At 28.7% G+C, this 24,227-nt stretch overlaps 1 protein-coding gene across 2 annotated transcripts; it reads left to right on the forward strand.

Moving 5' to 3' along the window:
- Positions 1 to 1,668: 1,668 nt before the first annotated feature.
- On the forward strand, positions 1,669 to 10,551 carry LOC107450858 (cilia- and flagella-associated protein 300). Of its 2 annotated transcripts, none has more exons than XM_087166115.1 (5): positions 1,669 to 1,965; positions 2,065 to 2,146; positions 5,605 to 6,011; positions 6,867 to 6,937; positions 10,411 to 10,551. In XM_087166115.1, exons 1-5 carry the CDS (start codon positions 1,838 to 1,840, stop codon positions 10,437 to 10,439), a joined length of 717 nt encoding a protein of 238 aa, XP_087022241.1. In that variant the 5' UTR covers positions 1,669 to 1,837; the 3' UTR covers positions 10,440 to 10,551. The 2 variants fall into 2 exon arrangements, with proteins under 2 accessions (XP_087022241.1, XP_071034540.2); XM_071178439.2 differs by having other exon boundaries at positions 6,867 to 6,933.
- The last annotated feature ends 13,676 nt before the right edge of the window (positions 10,552 to 24,227 follow it).

The following is a 24,227-nucleotide window of genomic DNA, read 5'->3' on the forward strand; positions in this document are numbered from 1 at the left end:
ATCATTCGAAATCTAATCATTTTAATTAAATTCATTCATTCAACTTTAAAGTTATGTTCGAACCTTACTCATTGTCTGTACCCTTTAATTGAGTAATTTTAGCTTTGAAAAGTACCAGCTGTTTTACGTCCAAAAACAAAAATCGTTATGTAGTCAATCATGGCTTAGGTGGAATGAAGATAGAACGTAGCCACCTGAATTTACTTTAAAACATTGAAATTTCAAAAAACTATTTTTATTTCATTCATTTCTAAGGATGGCACGCTTTCAGTTTCATAATCATGCATTTGGGTACTGTACTTCAAGAAATAGAAGATCACGGATACCCACACAAGTGACCTATGAAGTCAGCGCCAGCTGATCACTTATAAGTAAAATGGCGTGTTAAAGTTGAGCTAAGTTTCTCCACATAAGTTAGAATGTTAATTATTGTGAAGTTAATTAAATATAGCGCCTTATCGCACATCGAATTTGTTGAAATGTAATTCTTTCTCTTCTACGTCTTATACTAAGATTACGTCAACTTAGATTTATTATTTGTTTATGTATTTTATTGTAACCATGATATATTTTTATTTTGTGTGAATTGAAATCTTTGTGAAAGAATATAGAATGTGTCATTTGAGAGAATTGATACTTGACGGGCTTAGCTTACTCGAAATAGAATGGAATGACCAGTTTCCAACATAAACAAATGCTACGCTTGAACAACCTATCGGAATCGAGATACCCTCTTTACGTCACTCGCAGGTTTCCCATTATAAAACTATCGACCATCTGATTTTAACTTATGCATTACGCAAAAGCTAATAATTGTATTTATAGAATTTATTGAAGTGGTGAATTAAAGAAAGATGTTGGGGATAAATTGAAGGGGAAGATACAACGGTCATAACCTGCCTTCGAAAAATTAAAAAACTCAACTTAATATGCATTAATAGAATAATAGATTATGCAATAATAGAATTTGCATTAAATAGAATGAAAGTTTTGTATATGTTTGCTTTCAATGTGTTTCCCAAAAAAATAGATTTTTCTTTTCTTTTTGTTTTTATGATTAAGGTATTAAAAATTGCCTCGTTTAAGATTTCCTCAAATAAGGGAGAAATTTTAAAGTCTCATTTCAGCCATTGTGAATTACAAAATATGTACATTTTGCTGTTCTTTTTACAGTGGTTTTTGAAGTAATGAAACGTTTATCACATAAAATATTGATTGATTGGGACTATTTGTTACATTTTTACAGTCTTGCGCCGTTTTTTTCCTTCCAAATTTTCGGAACACATAGTAAATTAAATAATGCTTTAGAAAAATAAATTACCTACTTGTATTAAAAATAAGGTTCGGATAGTTGATTTTTACAGCTACTGCAATTATTGTATCGTCTAAGTGAACTATCAGCGATATGCTTCCAATACTCCACGGGAAAGATATACATCTAACGTGAAATGTCACGTAAAACAAAGATTTTAAAATTTGAAAAAGAACACAATTTTTTAATCAAACGATTTTACAGAAAGCGAATTTTCTTAAATCGTTTTCTAATGTTCAATTTAAAACTAGAGCTTTTGAATAAAATATAAAGCATGAATACATTGTTTGAGTAATAAATTATTCCTCAATCATAGATAATAGTTTTTAAAAGATTGAATGCAAAAAAAAAAAAAAAAAAAAAAAATTACCATATTTTTAAGGAAAATAGGAATGTAGAGTTTCCTTCCACCGCAAAGAAAAAACAGTTTTCGTGTCCAATCATCACCATAGCAACCAAGTCAAGACTGAAACGAAAAGCAGACGAACCTTTGGAGGAACAGAATTTGTTTGAATATTTAAGAAAATGGACTCAAACTCAAATGTATCTTTAGAACTGACAAGTTCTCAGTTTGAAAAGTGTAAATTTAAGATATTTCATAAGAATTATAAAATATTTGAAGATAGTGAATTAAAGGATTTACTCGCAAAATGGTTAGCTAAACATTACAAAAGCTATTCATCGAAAATAACTCAAATCATTATTTATTTGAGATAAGTATTGTAAATAAAAGAGTTATTTATATTTTTTAGGGACATGTATGATGGTTTGAAAATATTAACTTTCTCCTTCTATGGTGAAGTAGAAGAGATGGATACCTACTCTTTCATTCAGGTAAATTCCATGAAACGACAATTCATGTTTGAAAATATTAAATTATAAAACCATTTGCATTAAATAGTTTAATTTTAAAGTGATATTTTTGTAAAAATGTCATGCTATTTTGATTGATTCTAAAAGTATATAAACTTTAACCAATTTTATAAAAATTAACTTATGTTAATTATTAATACGTACCATAGGTTATAGTATTTTTATTTTTTATTTTAAAGCGTTTATTTGTACATTTATTGTTATTATAATCTTTCATTTGGGTTTTAAATAATTAATAAGATATTGATTTAAATGATTAATATGACATAAAGTTATAAATAAAATGCGTTAATTATATCTTTTTTTTCCATCTTGCTTTAATATATATATACACACACGGGAGTGGGCAAAATAATGAAAACACTTCTATACTACTTTTTCATATTTCTTCAGAAAGACTTAACGAATTATTTTATAACTTCAAAAGTGTTTAGAACATGCGATTTCTCATACATATCAATGAAGTTTAAAGATTTGAGGGACAGATAATAAATTACAAACGGAAAATAATGCGTTTAAACACCTTATGCCAAAAAATGTAACAATAGATTTGTAACTTGTGACAATTAGTTTGGTTATTATATGCAATGATTACACAAAATTTCGTAAACCAAGTTTAAATATTTATGGAAGTATAGACATTTTTATAAATAAAAAATTTTTTGTCTTACGTTTTTTTAGCTATAACTTTAAAAATATTCCATAAAATTTTTAAAAAAAATTGGTCTGAAAGGGAAAACTTAATGAAAAAAGTATCTGTTATATAAATGTAGAAATACTTACAGAATGGATGTAAATTGAATCTCTGAGGACGCAAATAAATTGTAAAAATTGTATTTCAAAAAAATATTAAAATGCCTTAAAGCTAGTCGTTTCTGAATTTTCAACTGTGTAAGAATTAATGCAATTTAATGAGCAAAATTTGGAAATAATTGTAAAAAATTTATGCTGTAGAATCCCATTTAGAGAATGAATGTTCTAATACGTGATTTGTTAGTCAAACCACATTATTATCACAGAAAGCTTGATATTGGCATGCTGGTGACTGTTGTAACGGTTTTCGAAAGTTTAAAATATTCTTACTGTTCATATATTTCATTTCAATTTTCAAACTAGTTGTTAACTTATAGCAGCTGCAGGTTGTTAACAATAGAGCAAAAATCTTATACAAATTTTACCACAAAACATATTTATAATGAAACTACATGAATTATTTATGCTAGGCCTTTATTAGTGTGATTGCTTTCTTTCGGCTTTTATTGAAAAGATTTAAAATAATCTCATCAATCTTTAGTAATTTGTTCCTACAAAGTAATGATCTGGTTTTTAAGTTTTTTGATAATTCGTACATCGTATCCTTTCTCAAAGGTTAGGAAAGGAAAAGAAAGCTTCAATTAAAAAAAATTAGAGAAATTTTTTGTGGTGGTGCCATCTATAGAAATGTTAACAAAATATTTTAATTTCGAAAATGTTGTGTACTCCCTTCAATAAATTTGTAACTGAATGCATTGAATTAGGGAAAAGAATGCAAACAGAATCAAACAATTTTCAAACAATTCGAATTAGCTAATTTCATGCAAAAAATTCCTTCCTTTTGTTAATGAATTTAATCAAGTCTTCTCATTAACGATAAAAATATGGGCTTAAATTTTTTTTAAAGCTTTTTAAATTCGTCACTTTGTGATGAGCTCAAACCTCCCTCAAATATGACGAAACATTTACCTACACTGAATAAATAATAGAGTTTTATAAATAATAGATAAATTTGTAAGTGAATGCATTCAATTACGGAAAAGAATTCAAAAAGAATATGTTTCAAACAATATGAATAATGTTAGTTAATTTCCTGCAAAAAATTCTTTCCTTTTGTTAATGAATTTAATCAAGTCTTCTCATTAAAGATAAAAATATTGGCTTAAAACTTTTTTAAAGTTTTTTGAATTCGCCACTTTGTGATGAGCTCAAACCTCCCTCAAATATGACTGAAAATTTACTTACACTCAATAAATAATAGAGCCTGAAATCTTATATTCTTGCTTAAACTAATTTAGCCACATGCTTTATATTTTCCACATTTATTGTTTTCATGAAATATTTCTTATGTATTTTTCATTAAGTAATTCTGTGAACACTTTATTGAATGAAAAATGAGTGAAAAAAATCTTGTTGTTGTTGTAGTTAATTTACGTCGCACTAGAGCTGCACGATGGGCTATTGGCGACGGTCTGGGAAACACCCCTGAGGATGATCCGAAGACATGCCATCACAATTTTGCAGAGGGGATGGCACCCCCGCTTCGGTAGCCTGGCGACCTGCACGCGAAGTCGAACACTTTACTGTAGAACAGTTTAACGAGGACCAATACCGCACAGCCTCGGTCCCTACGCAGACTGATCCAAGTGATCAACCACCCGCACACTTACCGCAAACAGTGATGCTTGACTTCGGTGGTCCGTCGCCAATTCCACCTGCAATCGCCACGTTTATAATCTATGGTATGGTTTGGCAATTCGCATACTGTGCGTGCTTGAAAACGTGCCTCGAAAGGGGATCTTGTTTTCTATAGGAACATTTATTTTATTTTATTTTATTTTATTTTATTTTATTATCATTATATTGAAAGGTCTTCTTCAGGCAAGAAAGAGATCATCCATATTAACGTACGGAGAATAATATGATTTTAATTTACTAAGAAACTAAATAATATATTTTATTTCATTTTATTCATTAAACCTTGTTACTAAATTTTAATTTCCGAGGTTGTAAGCAGTTTCAAAACTTTTTCCAAATTTAAAGTTTTAGAAATATTTACAAACTTAAGATTTGAAATTTGTCGACTAGGTGCAATAGAACATATTTATTTCAACGAATAAATAGGGAAAAAAAGTGTTCGAAAATATTGACTACTTAATTAATAATTTGAGGAAATAGAGGCTACAAGCTTTTTCAGTTATCCTTTGATTTCCTGTTTAAATATTTATGACAACAAGATTTTTCAATACGATATTCAATACAAATTCATTTTCTGCTAATGTTTTACTTTTCACCACTTTATTAATTCAGTTTCCCTTTAAAAAGTACTTAAAATATAGCTCATATTGATTGCGTTATGCAAAAAATCTGAAGAAATTTATAACCTTATAATCTAAATATATAAAGAACAATCCAGATAAATTATGTAATACAGGTAAATACAGGTATTTTAAAGTAACTTAATGAAATTCAAGTACATAAATACTGTTAAGATTGCTTTCTGAACAAGAAAACAGAATTTTGAAACATTTTAAGTCCCTTCCATTTGTTTCAATCGTGCCGTTTAACACACTTGTTTAAAATGTTAGATATTAAGCGTCGTAAAAAAAGTGTCTTAAAATACATAAAATAACAAATTTTAAAAATAAAATCTCTTTATTTTTCAGTGTTTTTTCCAGTCACCAATTGTAAGAGAGTCTCTTAATTGTAGTTCATTGCCAGAGGATTTCTCAAAAGACAACTCAATGAAAATTGATGTGAAAGCTTTGCCTTGTACTGTTTTGAGTATGGATTTCTTTGACAAAATATTCATGGCAAATATTGCTATTTCCGATGGCACAATAAGAAAGAGCTATGAAGAATATGTAGATGGCATTGCCATAGCTGATGAACTGAGATCGATGTTATTACTTCAAGAATCTGAGCATTACTCCTTGTATTCTGAAGAGGAAAGAAATGAATTCATTTTTCGAATATTTAAGCATTTATGCATCGGGGGCAATATGAATCAGTATGAAGATAATGTAGAACAATACATAAAGATGACTAAAATGTTATACAAAGATCTCATTTGGTATGATCATTATTCTGATAATTAATACTATTAATACTATAATCATTATTCTGATTATTAGTATTCATCACAAAATTTTGAAAAGTGAAAAAAAAATGTTTTGTTCGGAAGGTAGCCATTTTTTTATTGTTTACGTTTCCCAATGTTAATTATATAGTTTAAATAATGACGTTTTCCACGCAGACGCAGTTTACTAAAGGTTTAATTAGAAAATAACAAAAAAATATTTATACTTTATTTTTAGCCTGTTAGCTTGCATTCTTCATCTTCAATTTCTAACTGCATTTTTCAAATGTTAGTTCGAGTTTATAATCATTCAAAAGTAGGCTTAAGACAAGTAAATTTTAATGCATTTGACAAAGTTTTCTCTAACTTTTCAAACTAAATTTTTTATACTTAAATTTTATTTCCTAGCCATGCAAGCAATTGTGCGTAAAAACTGACGATCTATTTCCCAAAATTAGTATTGGAATTTTTTTTAAAAGTCGTATCATTTTCATTTGCATTTTTGTTACTTGCTCAGTTTTTTAATCAGAATAAACAACAGTTCCATAAACTCACATATTCTGAAAAAATAGATAAATAAAGATGAAATGTGATAGTGAAATTCCGATTACTAAATCTTTTAAATTTATACGAATATAATAAATGATTTAAATTCTAACGAAATATTAGGTTTCTCGTCAAAAAGGAAACTCAAAAGCTCATCTCTAATGGCGAATAATTTTTTCGCCTTTGTATAGTTATTGAAAAATTTGACTTTCATTGTTATTATTAATTTTTATATCTTTTAACACAACAGTCAACTGCATCAATAACATAAAATCATAAGAATGAGTTTTTCGTTATTTACAGTGTTCGAAAATGTGGAACACAGAAGAAGATATCGATAAAGTCAGAGGTTTTTGAAATTACATGCACAGTAGGTATTTAGTTTATTCATTATTATTAGTAGTAATAGTAATAGAAGTTGTATTAACGGCGAGTACTGAACTTTCGCACTTCGCCTCACAAGATGCCGGAAATGTTGCTCATTTAACGTTACCCAGTGGGCACCTGTGCACCTTAAGTCACAGAGGCGAGCTACATTACCCAAGCCACAATGTCACATATATCCGTCCATAGAGTGTGCCACATTCACATATGACTCACAACAGAAGACAACACACAGAGAGAAACATCCATGCCCTAAGCGGGATTCGAACTCTTCATTATTATAAATTTTACAATATTAGTATCATTATTACTGTAATTATTATTAAATACTTTTTTTTATTCTTCCATCTTCAGATGGATTGGCACCAGCTTGCCTGGGAATTGAAGGGCGGCCGGTGCGCAATGCTACTTACAATTTTTCAAAAATTTAAATTAATGATGCTATGTGTTGTACTTCAATATGATTACATATTGAAGTAGTTGAATACTAGGTAAAAGGAACCAGTTCTAGGAAACTTTCAATAAATAAGTAAATTAATAAATAAATAAAATAATTCCAAGAAACTGAAGTGGTAAGATATTACTTGATTAAAAAACTTCATTCGTTTCAAAAATATACGACGTATTTCAAGCGCTCAAAAATAGGTGGCTATTTTCAAGACTTGCCAGATGTGAATGAGAAGAAACAAAAGTGATTTGAAATCACTTTTATTTCTTTTGATTAAGTGATTTACAAAATTACTTTCAAATAATTTTTGTTTCTTCTCATTCACATCTGGCAAGTCTTGAAAATGAGCACCAGTTTTTCAGCGCTTGAAACATACTGTTATTTCCAATCTGTGTTGTATCAAAAGAAGTTTTTAAATCGAGTAAATAATTTACAAATTTTTATAAATTGACACTACATTTTCCTAAAAATACTATAAGCTGAAACTAATGTAAGAAAAAAATATTAAAAAAATGGAGGAAATTTTTTTATTGGAAAAAAAAAACGCTTATAAAAACTATATAAATCAGCATTTCTGAAGCTAACGTCAGCTTAATAACTTGAATTTTCACCCAATAAAATTCCAGGTTTTCTTAAAATTTCTTTGAATTCTTTTATAGTTTTTGATTAATTAAATAATTCTACCAGAATTTCAAAGCATCTTTTTCCAATATGTCGTCATGTTGTAACAATTATTAGTACACCATTTTAGAGCAGAGCATACAAAAACAAATCTGTTTTTAAACAACTAATTAAAAATATAATTTATTGATTATTAATGTAATGACTATAGAGTGAACGGAAAAATATTTTTTTTATTCCTTTTACTTTTCGCAATCTTTAAAATAAAAATATTTGAATGAAAAATCTCCCGAACAGTGATAGAAAAAAAAATATAACTGTATAATCAATCATACAGTATACTAAACTTCAAATTATTTGAACTCGATTTTTCGACAAAAACAATGATCATCACAATTAAGAATCAAATCGTTTTAAAATCAAAACGTTTAAACTTTTACTTACGCAACAGCAAACTTTTTTTATTTTTTTTTCTTATGACCGGTTTTTAACATCCGACTAAATTTTGAGTTTACTTCTATTACTGTTCAACTCCGTAGCCTTGTAATTTCGAGCCCAACCCACAAAAACCTGCCACGGGTAGATAGAAAGCATGGGGATTCTAACCCATGTTCCGTCTACCGTAGGATATTTTACATCAGCACGGTAGATGATGCGTCCGGGAATAAACTTCGTATCAACCAGCCACAGCTGGAATTTGAACCTATGTTGCCTAAGTGGGAGGCGAACCCTCAATCCCTGAGCCACCGTGTCTCTTAAAAGCCCGTTTGTAGGCTAATGTTTGAGTAGGCTGATTGTTAAGGCCAAAATTTCAAGACAAATGGCATAGGTGGCAATGTGAACCAGCATTGTGCGCCAGTCGACTTTACTTATCATACAGACGCTGGATAGGCTTCAAGCCGTGGGAAGAGAATACTGGTTTTTCAAAATGAGAACTCATGGTCACTGCGCCTGATATCCCAAGTCAAAATTTTTGATGGTTTTCCATTAATGGACCAACATAATCTTGATGGTAACGATCAATAATTCCATCATATTATCAAACCATCAACCCAAAGTAGGAATTCGGATTGATTTATAATGGTCCAAAATAAAAATAGCAACTCGTTGCTATGGTTTTTTCATGTTAAACCATCAGAAATTTCCATCATAGTTTCTTAGAAATCAAGTGTTGGAACGATCATGAACAACCATCATCCCAATGTAGAAATTCGAACTGATTTATGATGGTCCAATATAAAAAATAAAAAAATAAAAAATTTTTTTGATGGTATATTCCTGATAACCAACAAGAATTCCCATTAAATCATCATGGTAATGTATAGCTGGAACCATCATGGATTGTTGGTCCATGAGAATCAAACTTCTCTTGATGGTTAACTATTACACTGAAGAGCCAAAAATACTGGTACAGCCATGAGTATGCAAATAAAGGGGTATGCAGCCAATCAAAGTACAGCGCTGCAATCGGCAACGCGTATATAAGACAACGAGTGTCTAGCACAGTTCTTAGATCGGTTACTGCTGCTACAATGCCAGGTTATACAGATTTAAGTGAGTTTGAACGTGGTGTTATAGTCGGCGCACGGGAGATGGGACATAGCATCTCCGAGATAGCAATGAAATTTGGATTTTCACGTACGACCATATCACGAGTATACCGTGAGTAACGGAAATCCGGTAAAACATCAAATCTACGATATCTCTGTGGTCGGAAAAAAATCATGCAAGAACGAGATCAACGACGATTGACGAGAATCATTAAAAGTGACAGACGTGCAACCCTTCCACAAATTGCAACAGATTTCAATGCTGGGCCATCAACAAGTGTCAGCGTGCGAACCATTCAACGAAACATCATCGATATGGGCTTTCCATACGGGCTTCCCTACACGATATTAGGCAGGTATACCAGTTTTTTTGGCTCTTCAGTGCATAACATTAAAGTATCATTTTCAATCATGGAATGATGGAAGTTTGTTGGCATATCAAAAACCATACACACATAATGGGAAATGTTGGATAATGGTGACCATCAAACGACGTTGGACCATCATGAATCGCTCTGAAATCAATATAAACCATCAAAATGTTTTGCTGGGACCATCAAGAATTTTGACTTGGGATACCACAGTAAGTGAGTTAATAGTTAAACTATTGCATACTTTCATTAATATTGAGTGCGTAAAATTTTGTCTTTCAAACAGCATGTGTTTTTATTAGGTTCTGCGGAGAAAAAAGTTGAAAATAAAGGGAAATAATAAAAATAATAGTAATAAAACAATCGATAATTAAAATTTTGTCCGATCAGTATCAAATATTTTACTCTAGTTATTCTGACTATCCTATGTTTTAACATAATTCAATTATTTATTTATTTATTTTCTATTTCAGAAAAATGGCTGTCCTGTTTTTCCAAATAAGAAACTTCATGAACAAGATTTTGCCTACTTAGTCATTAATAATATCGAAAAATACACTGTACTTTTATATCACTCGTGGTAAAATTAATAAATATCTTGAATTTTTGAAATCTTACGAAAGTGTAAATATTCTACTACTAAAAAAAAAAAATACTTCATTGCTGAAATTATCTTGGAGTGTTAGTTTGTTCCAAAAATCAATATACCTTTTGCTTAACGAACTGAGTTTCTCGTAGACCAATAATCATAAAGAAACTGAAGCATAGATTGGAAATCGATGTGAAATTATCTCTAGAGTCAACAATTTTCACACATTTTTAAATTTGACAAAATAATAATGATAATATTAGCCTATTTTCTGATGTACAAGTTGACCTAAGTTCCCTTTCTTTTTGAATTAATTGTAAAAGCAAATGCTAGTTTTAACGTCTGTGGAAATAAATAGAAAGCCCTTAGTAAAATTTTTTTAGCTTTATATACTGATGAATCAAAACATAATAAAAACACCGATATTTTTCAATTAACACGTCTAAATGACGTGAGGGCACGTGATTAAGTTGGTACTTAACTGTTGTTGGAGATCGTTATTTCCAACAAGCAACTACATGATCATCTCATGGACTTAACACTTATTGCTCCAACTGAACCGACTTATTTTCCCTTTATTCCCATAAGCAACCGAATCTCTTGGACTAATATTTGATAATAAACGACAACACTCTAATGGGTTGTCATACTATCACTGAGTTTTCTAGTGATCACGTTCCAGTTATTGCTACACTTGGTGATGTTATACAAGATACGCAACCATCCACTAAACGCAATAGATGATATTGACAATGCCATTAACACCCTAACGAAGGAAATCTAAGATGCACACTCTGAAGCTACAAAAACTAAGTTAAATAAAAACAACTATATGACTTTCCCACAAGAACTACGAGAATTAATGGGCTATAAAAACCATGTTTGAAAGAAATGGCAAGAGTGTAGAAATCCCAACCATAAGACAGGGCTGAACAGACTTATATAAGATGTTAAGAAAGATATTAAGAAAAAATACCAACAACAAATATATGGACAATGGCACGACTAAGTCACCGAACTTTGCTCTACAGATCACTCTGTCTACAGAGTAGATATCTACAGAGTAAAGATCTACAGAGATGAAAAAAAATTAAATAATTTTGCTGATACTATTCAAAATCAATTTCAACTAAGTCCGACCCCTTCTAATAAAGAAGAAGACCTAATCATGGATGAAACCTATGGTGAATTTTGTTAAAAAATAACCAAATGTTTAATATACTAGACGAAGTTGATCAAACTAAACCTATTAATATCACCAAAAGATTAAACAACGAACAGAAAGACACCCAGTATAGAACAGTTTAACGAGGACCAATACCGCTCACCCTCGGTCCCTACGTAGACTGATCCAAGTGGTCACCCACCAGCACACTGACCGCAACCAGTAATGCTTGTCTTCGGTGATCTGCTAGGAACCGCTTCTTAACGATCAGTCCACTGCGGGACCGACCCGATCTTGGATATACGACTACTAGTGCTCAACTTCATAGCCTTGTAATATTGAACCCGATCCAGAAGACAAAGGAATTCCTGGATCAAGTTTTGGGAGATATTTGCCCTCGTTGAAGACTTTTTGAGGGAACTAACCCGTAATTGCGTTACATGGAGAAAAAACTAAGAAAACCTCCCATAGTTAGCCTGACGGGAAGAGGACTCTAACTTATGATCCGTGTACCACTGAGGATATTTTACGTCAGCACTAAGGTCGGTGCGAGTCGAGTGCGAAATTCGTATCTACCAGCCATTGCTGGGATTCGAGCCCAGTTCACCTCATTGGAAGGAAAACGCTCTATCCCCTGAGCCACAAAAATTTTAAAACATCATTTCTAAATCATTCCCTACTCCATTGGATAACCAGAGGCCACTGGAATAGGATTTGCTTGGTCCTCCTTGTCTCTTGTTCTAAACATTTCTGACTTATTTTAGTGAGGATAAATTAAAGACAAAATCTGTACAAATTATCTCGAAAAACCTTACAGAATTCAAAAATGCCATCTAAGAGATCATTGCTCTTTTGACACTACAGAATTTTGGTATTTTTCAGAGCGAAAATTTTTTGAACTAAACAGTTTTTGTGAAAATTTTCTTTTATTTTTCATGTAGCTCAATAAATTTCACACTGTGCAGTGAAGAACAAATAATAAATTATGATGAGTAACAAAATATAACACGAATATCTGATAAAGTATATCGCATTGTAACAAATATTTATCCAAGAACAAAAAGTTAACAATGAATCCAAAATTGTTCTTACTTAAATTAATAAATTCAAAATTTCTGTATGAATGAAAAATTAACTAATTCTCACTTGATGACAGTATGTTAAAAACAATCTGTTAAGGCAGTTATATGCATTAATTTAAAAGTGTAGAATTTTTTTTTTTTTAATACATTTATTTACATTTTCAAGACAGGAAAAGATTTTTACTATTTTATTAGAAATATAAGCTAATTTGTATGAAAATAATCACTATCTGTTAATTATTAAAAATTACTTGCTAAAATTTCTAAGATTTTTTGTCAAAATTTCTAATTTTTTGCTAAAATTTCTAAGATTTTTAAGGGGGAAGTATGGCTATATATCTCTTTTGAAGTATAGATTAGATTTCTGATCATTAATTAAATAAGGAAAACATCGTTTAAGGGATGAGATTCTCTTAATTGACAATTTCAGTGATATTTATAAGATCCCTTTGGTCCCACAATTTAAGACTGAACTCGCCAAAAAAATATCAATGCAAAATGAACTTAAAATGAAAAAAGAATTCTAATAATTCAACATGAATGAAAAAAGAATTCAACATGGCAGCGCGTGCGATGACGACGCTTGCACATTGTTTGCTCTTGAACATACTCCCAGCATTGAAACCTTAAAAGTTTGAACACAAATACAAGTATTTAAAATTTAAGACAATAATATTTACTCGATACATACAAAAAGCATATTTAAAATAATCTTAATGTTAAAAATTGAATGACATGTATACACGCATTACAATATCTAATTACTATCGATATCTCTAACATTTCGTTTCAATATTTTACCATTTGGAAGCAGGATATTTATTACTCGTACTTTACTATCCTTACCACAACTATTTCAGTAATTCTCTTTCTTTGCCATTTTGTACAGGGTATATGATCATCTTTGATTAACACAAGTGAACCACAACCAACTTAAACATTATTCTTTTTGAATATCCACTTAGAACGTTGTTGTAAATTATTTAAATAGTTCCTCTTCCATAGCTTCCAAATTTGTTGACTATATGTACTTTGTTATTTTTTGCCATTTAGTAAGTTAGTTCTCTTGTAATTCAACAATTAAAGTCAAGGGTCTCCCTATTTTTTATTTATTTATTTTCACTCAAATAAATGCATCGTTAAAAGGATTACTGCTGCTGCAGCTCTCGATCCCGTATCGCGGAAATTGCCCACATGAAATGAGATTGTTAAAAGTGTCGAGAATGGTTTGATGTTGTGGAAATTCGAAAGATCAGTTAATTAAATTTAACAATATTTATTAAAACAATAACGAAACATATATATTGGAAACGCAGAGAGAATAGCGTCCTTGAGTGAGTCTTTGGTTTATGAAAAAAGTGTGAGGAAAATAGGAGATGCAGCCTATTAAGATGTTTTCAAATGCATAAAAGTGTTCAATTGCGAGTATATCCTCCGTTATTTACTCATCGTTTTCATTACTATTATCTGGAGCGCAGATTAAATTTGAAAAGTAATGAACTATGTGTTGCAGTTGATATACGCGTCATCGAGTTCGGAAACTTTTCTGAAGGGCTTTCACGTTAGATACAGAACTCTGCTTTATTAAACCTATTTGTAATGCATAAGTCAGCTCTTTGCAAGGACCGCTTGTAAGCAGATCTTATCCGGCCAAGATAAGACACAATTGGCAAAAATTGAAATTGGAGTTGAAAGAGCACTCTCAACAATCGTAGTTCTCAGCTGTACGCTAATGTTTTTGTTTTGTTTTCGGGATAGAATTAATCAAGTTTAATTTGGATGCAGCACTTCGTAGTTTTAAAGAAGCGGATCTGCGGAAATTTTGCGAATATTTCTACTTAAAATGGTGGGGGGGAAATGCAATTCCGTTCTTCAATTTGTTCATACAATGATATGCGCGTTGGAGTTGACACATTTAGCGTGAATACCTACACATCATATGGATTTCCTGTAAATCTCATCCAAATGAGACTAGAAAACTTCTTTGCAAGGGCGTGTTCTTTAACTGTACTGCATTGTTAAAATTCACGTTTGAACAACTTGTTAAAAAGATTGTGCGTCAGTATAAAAGTCATTATAAAAGGTGTTGTTCTTAGAAAAATTAAAGACTGTATGTTCATATGATCATTAAGCTATATCAAATTCATCCACAAAAATCAGAGATAAATTTGTGTAGGTAAATTATTATTAATTTATTCCTTATTTTTGATTTAATGTTTAATGCTGCCTTAAATAAAATATGAAGCGTATAAAATAATAACTGAAGGTTAATTTAGGTACAGAATTTAAAAGAGATACGATTATGCCACATTAATTATTTTTTGCTCATAATCGACATAATTGCTGTTAGCTACATTGTGTTTATATGCGTTTTGTGTTCTGTTCATGAAAATGCTCAGATGATTTTTTAAAATTTAAAAAAAAAAATATATATATATATAATATATATATATATATATATATATATATATATATATATATATATATATATATATATATATATATATATATATATATATATATATATATATATATATATATATATATATATATATATATATATATATATATATATATATATATATATATATATATATATATATATATATATATATATATATATATATATATATATAATTCGCATTAGCAAATTTTTTGCTAATGCGAATGCAAAAATAGGGAGAGTGAGAACAGTCCCTATGTTTATGAGAACGGGTCTTCGGCTGCCTGTAACGCCGGGTAGGCTTCTAAGTTAAGTGAGGTAATGAGTCGGACAGAAATAAGCTGAGAAGTCAATCAACAATCAAAATTTCAAATTATTCTACGGTCGGATATTTAAAAAAAAATCTTTAAAAATTCTCATGTTTTCATTCCACGTTTTTATTTAAAATGCCTAAAAAAACGAAGTTTAAAATTAATGATTTTGTGTGGGCGAAAATGAAGGGATATCCTCCATGGCCAGGAAAAATAATAGGCGCTAAAAAACACAGATTCTATGTTTACTTTTTTGGTACAGAAAATTACGGCTGGGTGCAAGTGAAGGATTTATATCCATATGAAGAATTTGTGGAAGTATTTTCCTTTGGTATAAAGTTGCCAGCCCTCAAAAGAGCTGTAGCAGATATTATTAAATGTTATGATGAAGAAAGGACTAGTAGTGACGAAATTGATGACGATATACCGCTGAGCCAAGTCGTGTCATCTGTCTCAGATGAAGATGTACCATTAAGTTCTTTTGTCCAAAATGAAACTGATAACTTTCAAAGTAATTCTAAAGTCCAGCAGTCTGATGAAATGCGATATGTGCTAGATAGGGGTACGGGTACCTGTAAACTGGCACGTGTAAAACACACCAAAAGAGTCTCGTACGAAAATGAAGATCATAGATATATAATCTCTGTTTCAATTAATGATGAGGTCGCCATTAAGAGTTTGATTCCTAAAGAATTGATAGTTTGTCTCGATCGTTGTGATAAATGATTGTGTAGTCTACTAGCACACCAAAATCAACTGCCATCAGTTTTCAAGTATTTGATGTATTTCCAATTTTATAGCAACAAATTTGGTTTACTGTTAATTTGTGATAGAGATTGGGGAAGACATTTTTGCTGAAATATTTGATATCTAATAATTAGATTTCTTGAGCTTATTTTCTTAAAAGAACATCCCTATTTTAATGTTTTCACTTGAAAATGAACTCTTTATTTAATCAAGGAATAACTCATTAATTGAATTGTTTATTTTATATATTGTATATAGTTTATGGAAAATCATAATTTTTCATGAAGGTTTTTTTTTTTTAAATCATGTTCACAATTTATCTCACAGTACTTTGGCAATCAAGGTAGGAGAAAATCATTTATTTTTGGTCTGTACTTTACTTTTCCTAGTATGGTGAAAAAAGATGATGAGCCATTTTATTAGGTTTGTTAATTTTGTATTGTTTATTTATTTTTTTAACTGCTAAGTTGTTAGACATAACTATGTGTGAAGACAATAAGTATTTTTTGCACTCCAAATGTTGAGATATATTAGTTTGACTCATTGATTAATATTAGGAAAATCAGTTTTTTTAAGACAAAAAAAGTCAAAATCAAAAGTTTCTTTTGAACAAATCTAAAAGTTCTGCAACAAACAGCTTCTCCCATTATTAAGGTATACTATTTCCATTTTTTTATCCACAGAGACATTATGTTACCGGGTAATTAAGGTAAAAAAAAAGTTACATACAATTTCATAAGTCTGTCCACATCAACCTATCTCTTTATTTTAAATCAAAGAAAGTTGGATACAATGGAAAAGGTAAAGCCATGACATCTGTAATTGTATCAGAAATAAAAATTATATGTGATAAAAAGAAAACTTGTATAACAAGATTCCTTGTTTTACAAGAAGCATATTATGTGGTCCTATGGCAAATGTCATGAATAAATAAACATATTTCATATCTGTTGTCAATTTTAAGGAACTAGTACAGTAGGGAACCGATTATTCGGGACCATCGCTATTCCGGATAACTGATTTTTCCGGTTTTCTGAATCGCTACAAAAAGCCGTTTGTTTATTGTTAAACCCAACAAAAAAAATATTAATTTTTGGAAATAATCTTAAAAAGAAGAAAAAACGATAAAGGAATACACTAATGACTATTTCCAAAATGATGGTCAGGTAAACATCTTTCAAAAAAGAAAAAAAAATCCTAAAATCTTATGAGGAAAAAAAAAAATTTTTTTTTAAATGGCGCAAAAATTTATCAAATTTCGTTCTGGTTTTCTGATTTCCGGATAACGGGTTCTGTACTGTAATACTATAAATATGTGCAAATATTTTTGAAATTTAAAGACAATTACATTTTATAATATTTCAGTATATATCTTAAAACAGTATATCAAAAATGTAACTAACTAACAATTTCAGCTTTTCAAATGCAACCTGAATAGTTTTTTAAACTTTTTTTATGACAAGAAAAATTTTGATAATAATCACTGCTTCTTAAGATGCATTTTAGTATATCACTGACCATATCAATATTGTACATTATGTATATTAATATGCTTGCCTGTAAGCATCATTCATATAAACACAACAATGGATGTCAAATCATTTGAGAACTGGTACAGCTTGTCTAAAAATAATTTCAAACTATGATAAAAAAATAATTGTAGTAGTATTTGTTTATTTCAGCATTTTATTTAAATTTTTTAAAACTTATTTAACATTTTAAAAATAGTTTTAGATCACTTTTAATATTATGTATAAAAGTTTTAATTTTTAGAGCTGGTATCTATGTGCTAGTGCATATTGTTCAAATCTCATAATTTTCTTACATTTTTTTTTATTATTTGTATTAGCATACGTTTAAGGTTAAGGCATAGTGGACAACTATATCTCAGGTAACGGAAGATTGATTTGTGGTGTTTATGCTTAATACCTATAAATCATAACTCAACTCATGATAATTACTTCTCTTTATTACCTCTATGGGTCAGTCTCCTGACATGGAGTTTATGGAGCTTGCGCCAACATATTTTAGCAATCATGGTTGGCATGGTTTAAACCATGGTTTTTTCCCAAGAAACTGGTTGGTTTTTGGGGAAATAACAAAAAATGGTTTTTTCCCAAAAAACCTGGTTTTTTGCCAATCCTGTTAGCAATAGCGTACAGAAGCAGGCAAAGAAGTTTTATCGGTTTCAATCTTGAGAAGAGTTGATTTATTCCATATAACCTTATCTTTTTGTTATAAGCGAACAATTTTGTGTTGAATTAAAAACAGCCTTTTCATTTTAATACAAAATATTTTCTAACACTGTACCGACAGTATTTGTTATTGTAAATTTTTCATCAAAATAAAAATTTATGTAAAGCATGTGTTTAGAAATTGAAAATTTGATTGGTGCATTTTAAGCAGAATGATCAAACCAGATGCAGTAAAAATGTAAGTTTAAAAAAAAATCATGAAATGTATTTTATTATTCTTTAATGTTTGAACATTTTTTTATTGTTCCTTGTTTTTTCTGATGAAATTATTTAATGAAATAATGCCTAAAGAATTATTATTAAGTAAAGAAGAATCAAGTGAAATCTTTGAATGGGATCTTTTTTAAAAGTCGACCGTTAAATGACTGTTGATTTTTCAGATATTGAAAGAATTAGGAGCGAACTCCAAAATTCCCATGTGGTGGAATGGACCCTCCATCTCTTTACTAACTACTTTTTACTGTATGATAACTACAAAAACTTTCATTTCATTGAAACGGCATATAATGCTTTTGATATTTGCGTGAGTTTGTTTACTTTGATACACTAATCAAATTGCCTAATATTAACATTTTCTCCATCACAGCCTGGAAAATTCTTCATTCTCCTTTTCATCACACATTCACATCATCTTTAACTTATTGAATTTTTAGATATATCAATTTCATTTCATAAAGGATGCAAGTAAACTGAATTGTTTATACCTTTTTTTCATGAATTCAAACTGTATCAGTTGTATGTCCTACCATGATCAAATGTGATATCTGGTAACTATAAATAACTTTTTTCTTTATATTTAAAGGTTCTGATATTTAAGAAAAAAAATTAAATATTTTGTAGAGTGTATAAACGTTTACATCAATATTGTTAATCATTTGTCTAGGAAACTAGTTAAGTTTATTTTTAAAATATGATTCAATTTTAAATAATGCAATGCTTGATAATTTTGTACATATAATTGTTACCATGAATTCGAATAAGGATGTATTTAAGCCAGGTAATTTAGATTTAATTTTAAAAAATGAAATCCTTGATTTAAATCTATTTACGATAAATTATTGTTTTTTGTTTTAATTGAGAAAAATATTTAACTCAAGTTTAGAATTTTTTTAACTTTAATGTTTAATTAAACTTTACATGTTATTGTTTGATGTTATAAAAGTGTCACTATTAATATGTTTATGCAATGTGCATTATTGATTTGCTTCAAACTAAATGTTATTTGTATTTCAACCAATTCACTAGCTTGATTTAACTTTTAGACTTGAATAATTATTGCATTAGCTTTGTTTTGCAATAATATTGATAATTTCTAATAGTATATGCAATAATTAAAACTAACATTATTATTTTTTGAAAAAATAATGTTTTATAATTTGAAGATAAAATTTGAGATGTGCCTCTCTTTAGTATTTGAACAATAAATATTTTCATCATTTTTTTTTTTCACTCAAAGATAATGCATTTTAAGAAAAAAAAATATCCTCTTTTTTTTTAGCTTTTTGATAAATCAAAAAAGGGTGATAACAGTAGAAAACATTTCATATAAATATTTAATAGTTTTCACTTTATTTTGATAATATTTCTTGAAAATGAGTAATTTATAAATTAAGTACAAATTTTGATTGTAGAGATGTTCAAGTTTTAAAAATACACATTTTTAAAGTTTGTATAAATTTTTTTCTAAACTAACTGCTTTTATTGAAGCTCTCTTGTGCTCATAAACACTTGCTTTAGAATATCATGTTAAATTGATAGAATAATCTACATCAGGTGAGTTGCAATACAACTTGTTAATATACAGTCATTAAATCTTCCTCATTTTCATGGAATTTTCTAAATTTGAAGGTAAATGTCTAATAAATCTAATCTTTCCGATAATTTATTTTTAATTAAATTCATTTTGAAAAGAAAAATATTTAAATCCATTAAATCAATTTTAAGTCCATTTAATTAGTAACTTTATTTTTACAAGAATAATTTAAGTAAATATAAATATTGTGTGATACTCTTTTAAAACGTTATTAGTTACACCAATTAGTTATAAAAGTTTTAATGTAGGACCTTATCTTTTATAATGTTGTAATATAGGGGTGCGCAACCTGCGGCCCGCGGAACAAGTGCGGCCCGCGAGAGCTTCTAAACACAATAAAAAAAAAATTTTAAAATGGCAATTTTTAATCGCATTTTTAAGTCATCACGTTTTGACACAATCAATTTTAACAGATTCTTTAGTAAATGTACTTTTAACGCGCTTTCTTTAAGCCGATTTTATCCTAAATAAAAATAAAAAAATTTAACAGTTATTTCCGCTTTTCTACGTGATTTCGAAAATCCCGAATTTTTATTACGACACGAGTTTCTGATCACAAATTTAAATAATCACTTTTTGTGCACTTTATTTGTGACGATTTCATCTTAAATCTAAGTGATTTTTAATCTTTTTTTTGCAATTCTTTCTTTTTTTTTTTTTAACAATTTTTTTCGGCTGTTATTGCTATGCGTTCCCACATATTATAAAAAATGCCAGTTGTTCTATTACGACATACAAATTTTAAATCATGCATTTGACATGCTTTATTCATGCTGAGTTCAGCATAAATATATTTTTTATTTCTGTACTTTTCCACATGATTTTGACGATCCCGTTATTTAACTGTGATGTTATTACGACACGTGATTGTTAATCATGCAATTAAATAATCCCTTTTAGATACTGTATTTCGGTACAGTTTTATATTAAATCCTAGTTATTTTTCCTTCGTTTTTATTTCCGCACCGAATATGATTTGGTCGAATATGGTAATGAAATGTGATTTGATCAAATATTCGGCAAAAAAAAGAAGAAAAAATCGACTGAACGCCGTACACTTGGGGCCAAATAGCAAAATCTTTTAGCAGCATAGCAACACTGAAACTAAAATTTCAATTTTCAGAATAATATTTCCTGGAAAAACGAATTCATAAATTAACTCTAAAAATTAAGGCCAATCAAGAACGTTTTTAAAAATGTTGAAAAGCGAAACAAAAAACATATAAATCAATCTTAATTTTTGAAAAAAAATTTTAAAGCTGAACATCTTAGTTTTTCAATTACCAGAAAAAGCCAAGAAAAAAGAATTAAGAAAGAAATGCTATTAAAAATTACTATGTTATAATGAAAACGTCTAAAAAAAGTTTTTTTTTTATTTAAAGAAAATAAAAAAGTAGAAAAAAAGCGTTCTTAATTTTTTAAATGAAAATCTTATGCCGAAAATCTCAATTTAAATTTTTCTCATTGCCATAATTTTAGAAGAAAAAAAATTGCTATAAAATAAATTTTATTAGTAACTTTATTTTTAAAAAAAAATGCTGAGTCATAATAAAAATGCCTAAAAAAAGAAAAAACAAATTTTTCTTAGTTCCTGAAACAAAACTTTAATACTGAAAATCAAACTTTTCTATGTTACTGGTTATTTATATTACAGTACAGGGAAAGAGTTATAATAAACTCAATTCTCAAAGTATTGAAAAAATTACAAAATTGTCTTGTCTGATTATAATTAAAAAAACAAAAAAGTAATATCCATAAAAATTCAAAAATAAAAAAAGCTTGGAAAAATACATTTCTAAAAAATGTTCTGCCGAATATTTGACTGATCATTCAACCAACTGAATTTTTCACAGAAGGGCCAAATACTCGTTACATCCCTCCCTAATTTAAATGCAATGTTATTGCAACTTGAGGAATTCATAAAATGACAGAAAATGTGAATTTTTAAACTGCTCACTGTTTGTAGTTTAGGTTTCAATTTTTTGTTGCTTAAGTGATCTTTTTCGATAAAAAAAAGGAAACTGTTTACGATATAAAAAATCTAATAATTAATAAAATGAAATAATAAAGCACATTACAAAATAAGCATTGAATTTTATTTTGAACTATCACAGTTTTGTTTTTATTTTAGGCTTTTGTTTAAAACCTATAAATTTTCTTCAATTAAAATATTTAATTTGAATTTATATTGCTTAATTATGACTAAACTTTTTCCTACTTTCATTCTGTGGGCATTGCAGTTTTTTTTATTTATTTATTAGAATTTAATTCTAAAATGAATTTTCGTATTGCATGATATGATTAAAAAAAAACATTTCTTTTCTTCAATGTTTATTTATTTTGATAAATCTATTGTTCATATGATAAAAATAGCAAGTTTTTTTTTTTGTAAAAAAAAAGTATAAGTTTTTTTATTTTTAAATGAATTCTAATAATGGAACACTACTAAGTTATTGATATTACTAAGTTTATTGATAAAAAAAGTGGAACGCTAATGTTTAAATAAACATTACTGCATTTGTCATTAACATCTGCGGCCCTTCGTTAGCCAACCTGCTGTGCAAGTGGCCCTTCACTCAAAAAGGTTGTTCACCCCTATTGTAACATAATAATTTCTCTTGGTCTATTATAAATATTTAGTTAAAATGAGTCAGGTTTTTGCTAAAACAGCATAAGTTGATTAATACTTTAAGGGAACCTACTAAAAAATATAATTTACATATCTGAAATTTTTACACACAGTTAAAAAAACTTGTTTATTCAAAGATAATTCCGTGCAAAAAATAACTTTTAGTAAACATTTATTATTTTATTTAAAAATAGTGGAAAATTTTTTTATTGTAAATTATAAAAAATTTAATAGATAATTCCGTGCAAAAAATAACTTTTAGTAAACATTTATTATTTTATTTAAAAATAGTGGAAAATTTTTTTATTGTAAATTATAAAAAATTTTTACATCATTTTGAAGAAAGTAATTTTACATAGCAAAGTACAAAATTAGGGCGAAATCAGTCGAATAGTTCCCGAGAAGTCAAATGTTAAATATACTTTTATTAAATTTTTATTTATTAGGAATTATTCGAGTCTTCTAAGTATCAACAATTTATTTTGAAGTAAAAATAATATAAAACCTGTTGCCTTGCCTCTTGGAAGAACTTTTAAAAAACCAATCCGCCAGACGTGACTCACTCCACATAGAAAAATATTCTTTTTTTTTTAACCCATTTTATGCCTAGCATAGAAATTTTATAAAATGTATTATTTTCATTGAAATTGCTTAAATTACAGTCGTTTAGACACAAAAAAAATGTTTCCTGAATGAAAAATACTTTAAAGAAATTAAATTGTGCCTATATGCACTAATGACCAAATCATTTAGTTGAACGCTAGTTTTTTTTTTATATCATTTGTTTTATTTTATTTACTGAACTTGTAACTTTAATCCATCATAGAAACATATATGGTTTTATAATAATGTTTATGTTTTTTTTATTCTTGTTATGTTTGCTTTTTGTTCATGTAATGTTTATGTTTTTTATAATCATATATAATTAATCTCAAGTGAAATAATTGTGCAGCTTCAAAAAGTTTAGTTTGTCAGTAACTGTCTGTTTTGGTGATTAAAAAAACTAGCCTCATTTGAAACTTTCTCATCAGGAAGTCTTTATTCCGATTGAATTACTGATATTTTATAAATGTCTTCAGAACTCTTTAAAAATAGTAGAAAAATAAAATTAGTGAATGTATGTCACAGTGATAATAAATAAATATTTATTGGAATGGTGCGTTTACGCACCTTTAGCTGAAAATGGGTTACTCTGTCTCAAACTAATAATATGCACAGTTTAATAAAAATTATCACATCATATTTCCAGAACAAAA

The sequence above is a fragment of the Parasteatoda tepidariorum genome, chromosome 6, assembly GCF_982258835.1.
Source record: "Parasteatoda tepidariorum strain Cologne lab strain chromosome 6, Ptep-v5.0, whole genome shotgun sequence".
Lineage (NCBI taxonomy): Eukaryota > Metazoa > Arthropoda > Arachnida > Araneae > Theridiidae > Parasteatoda > Parasteatoda tepidariorum.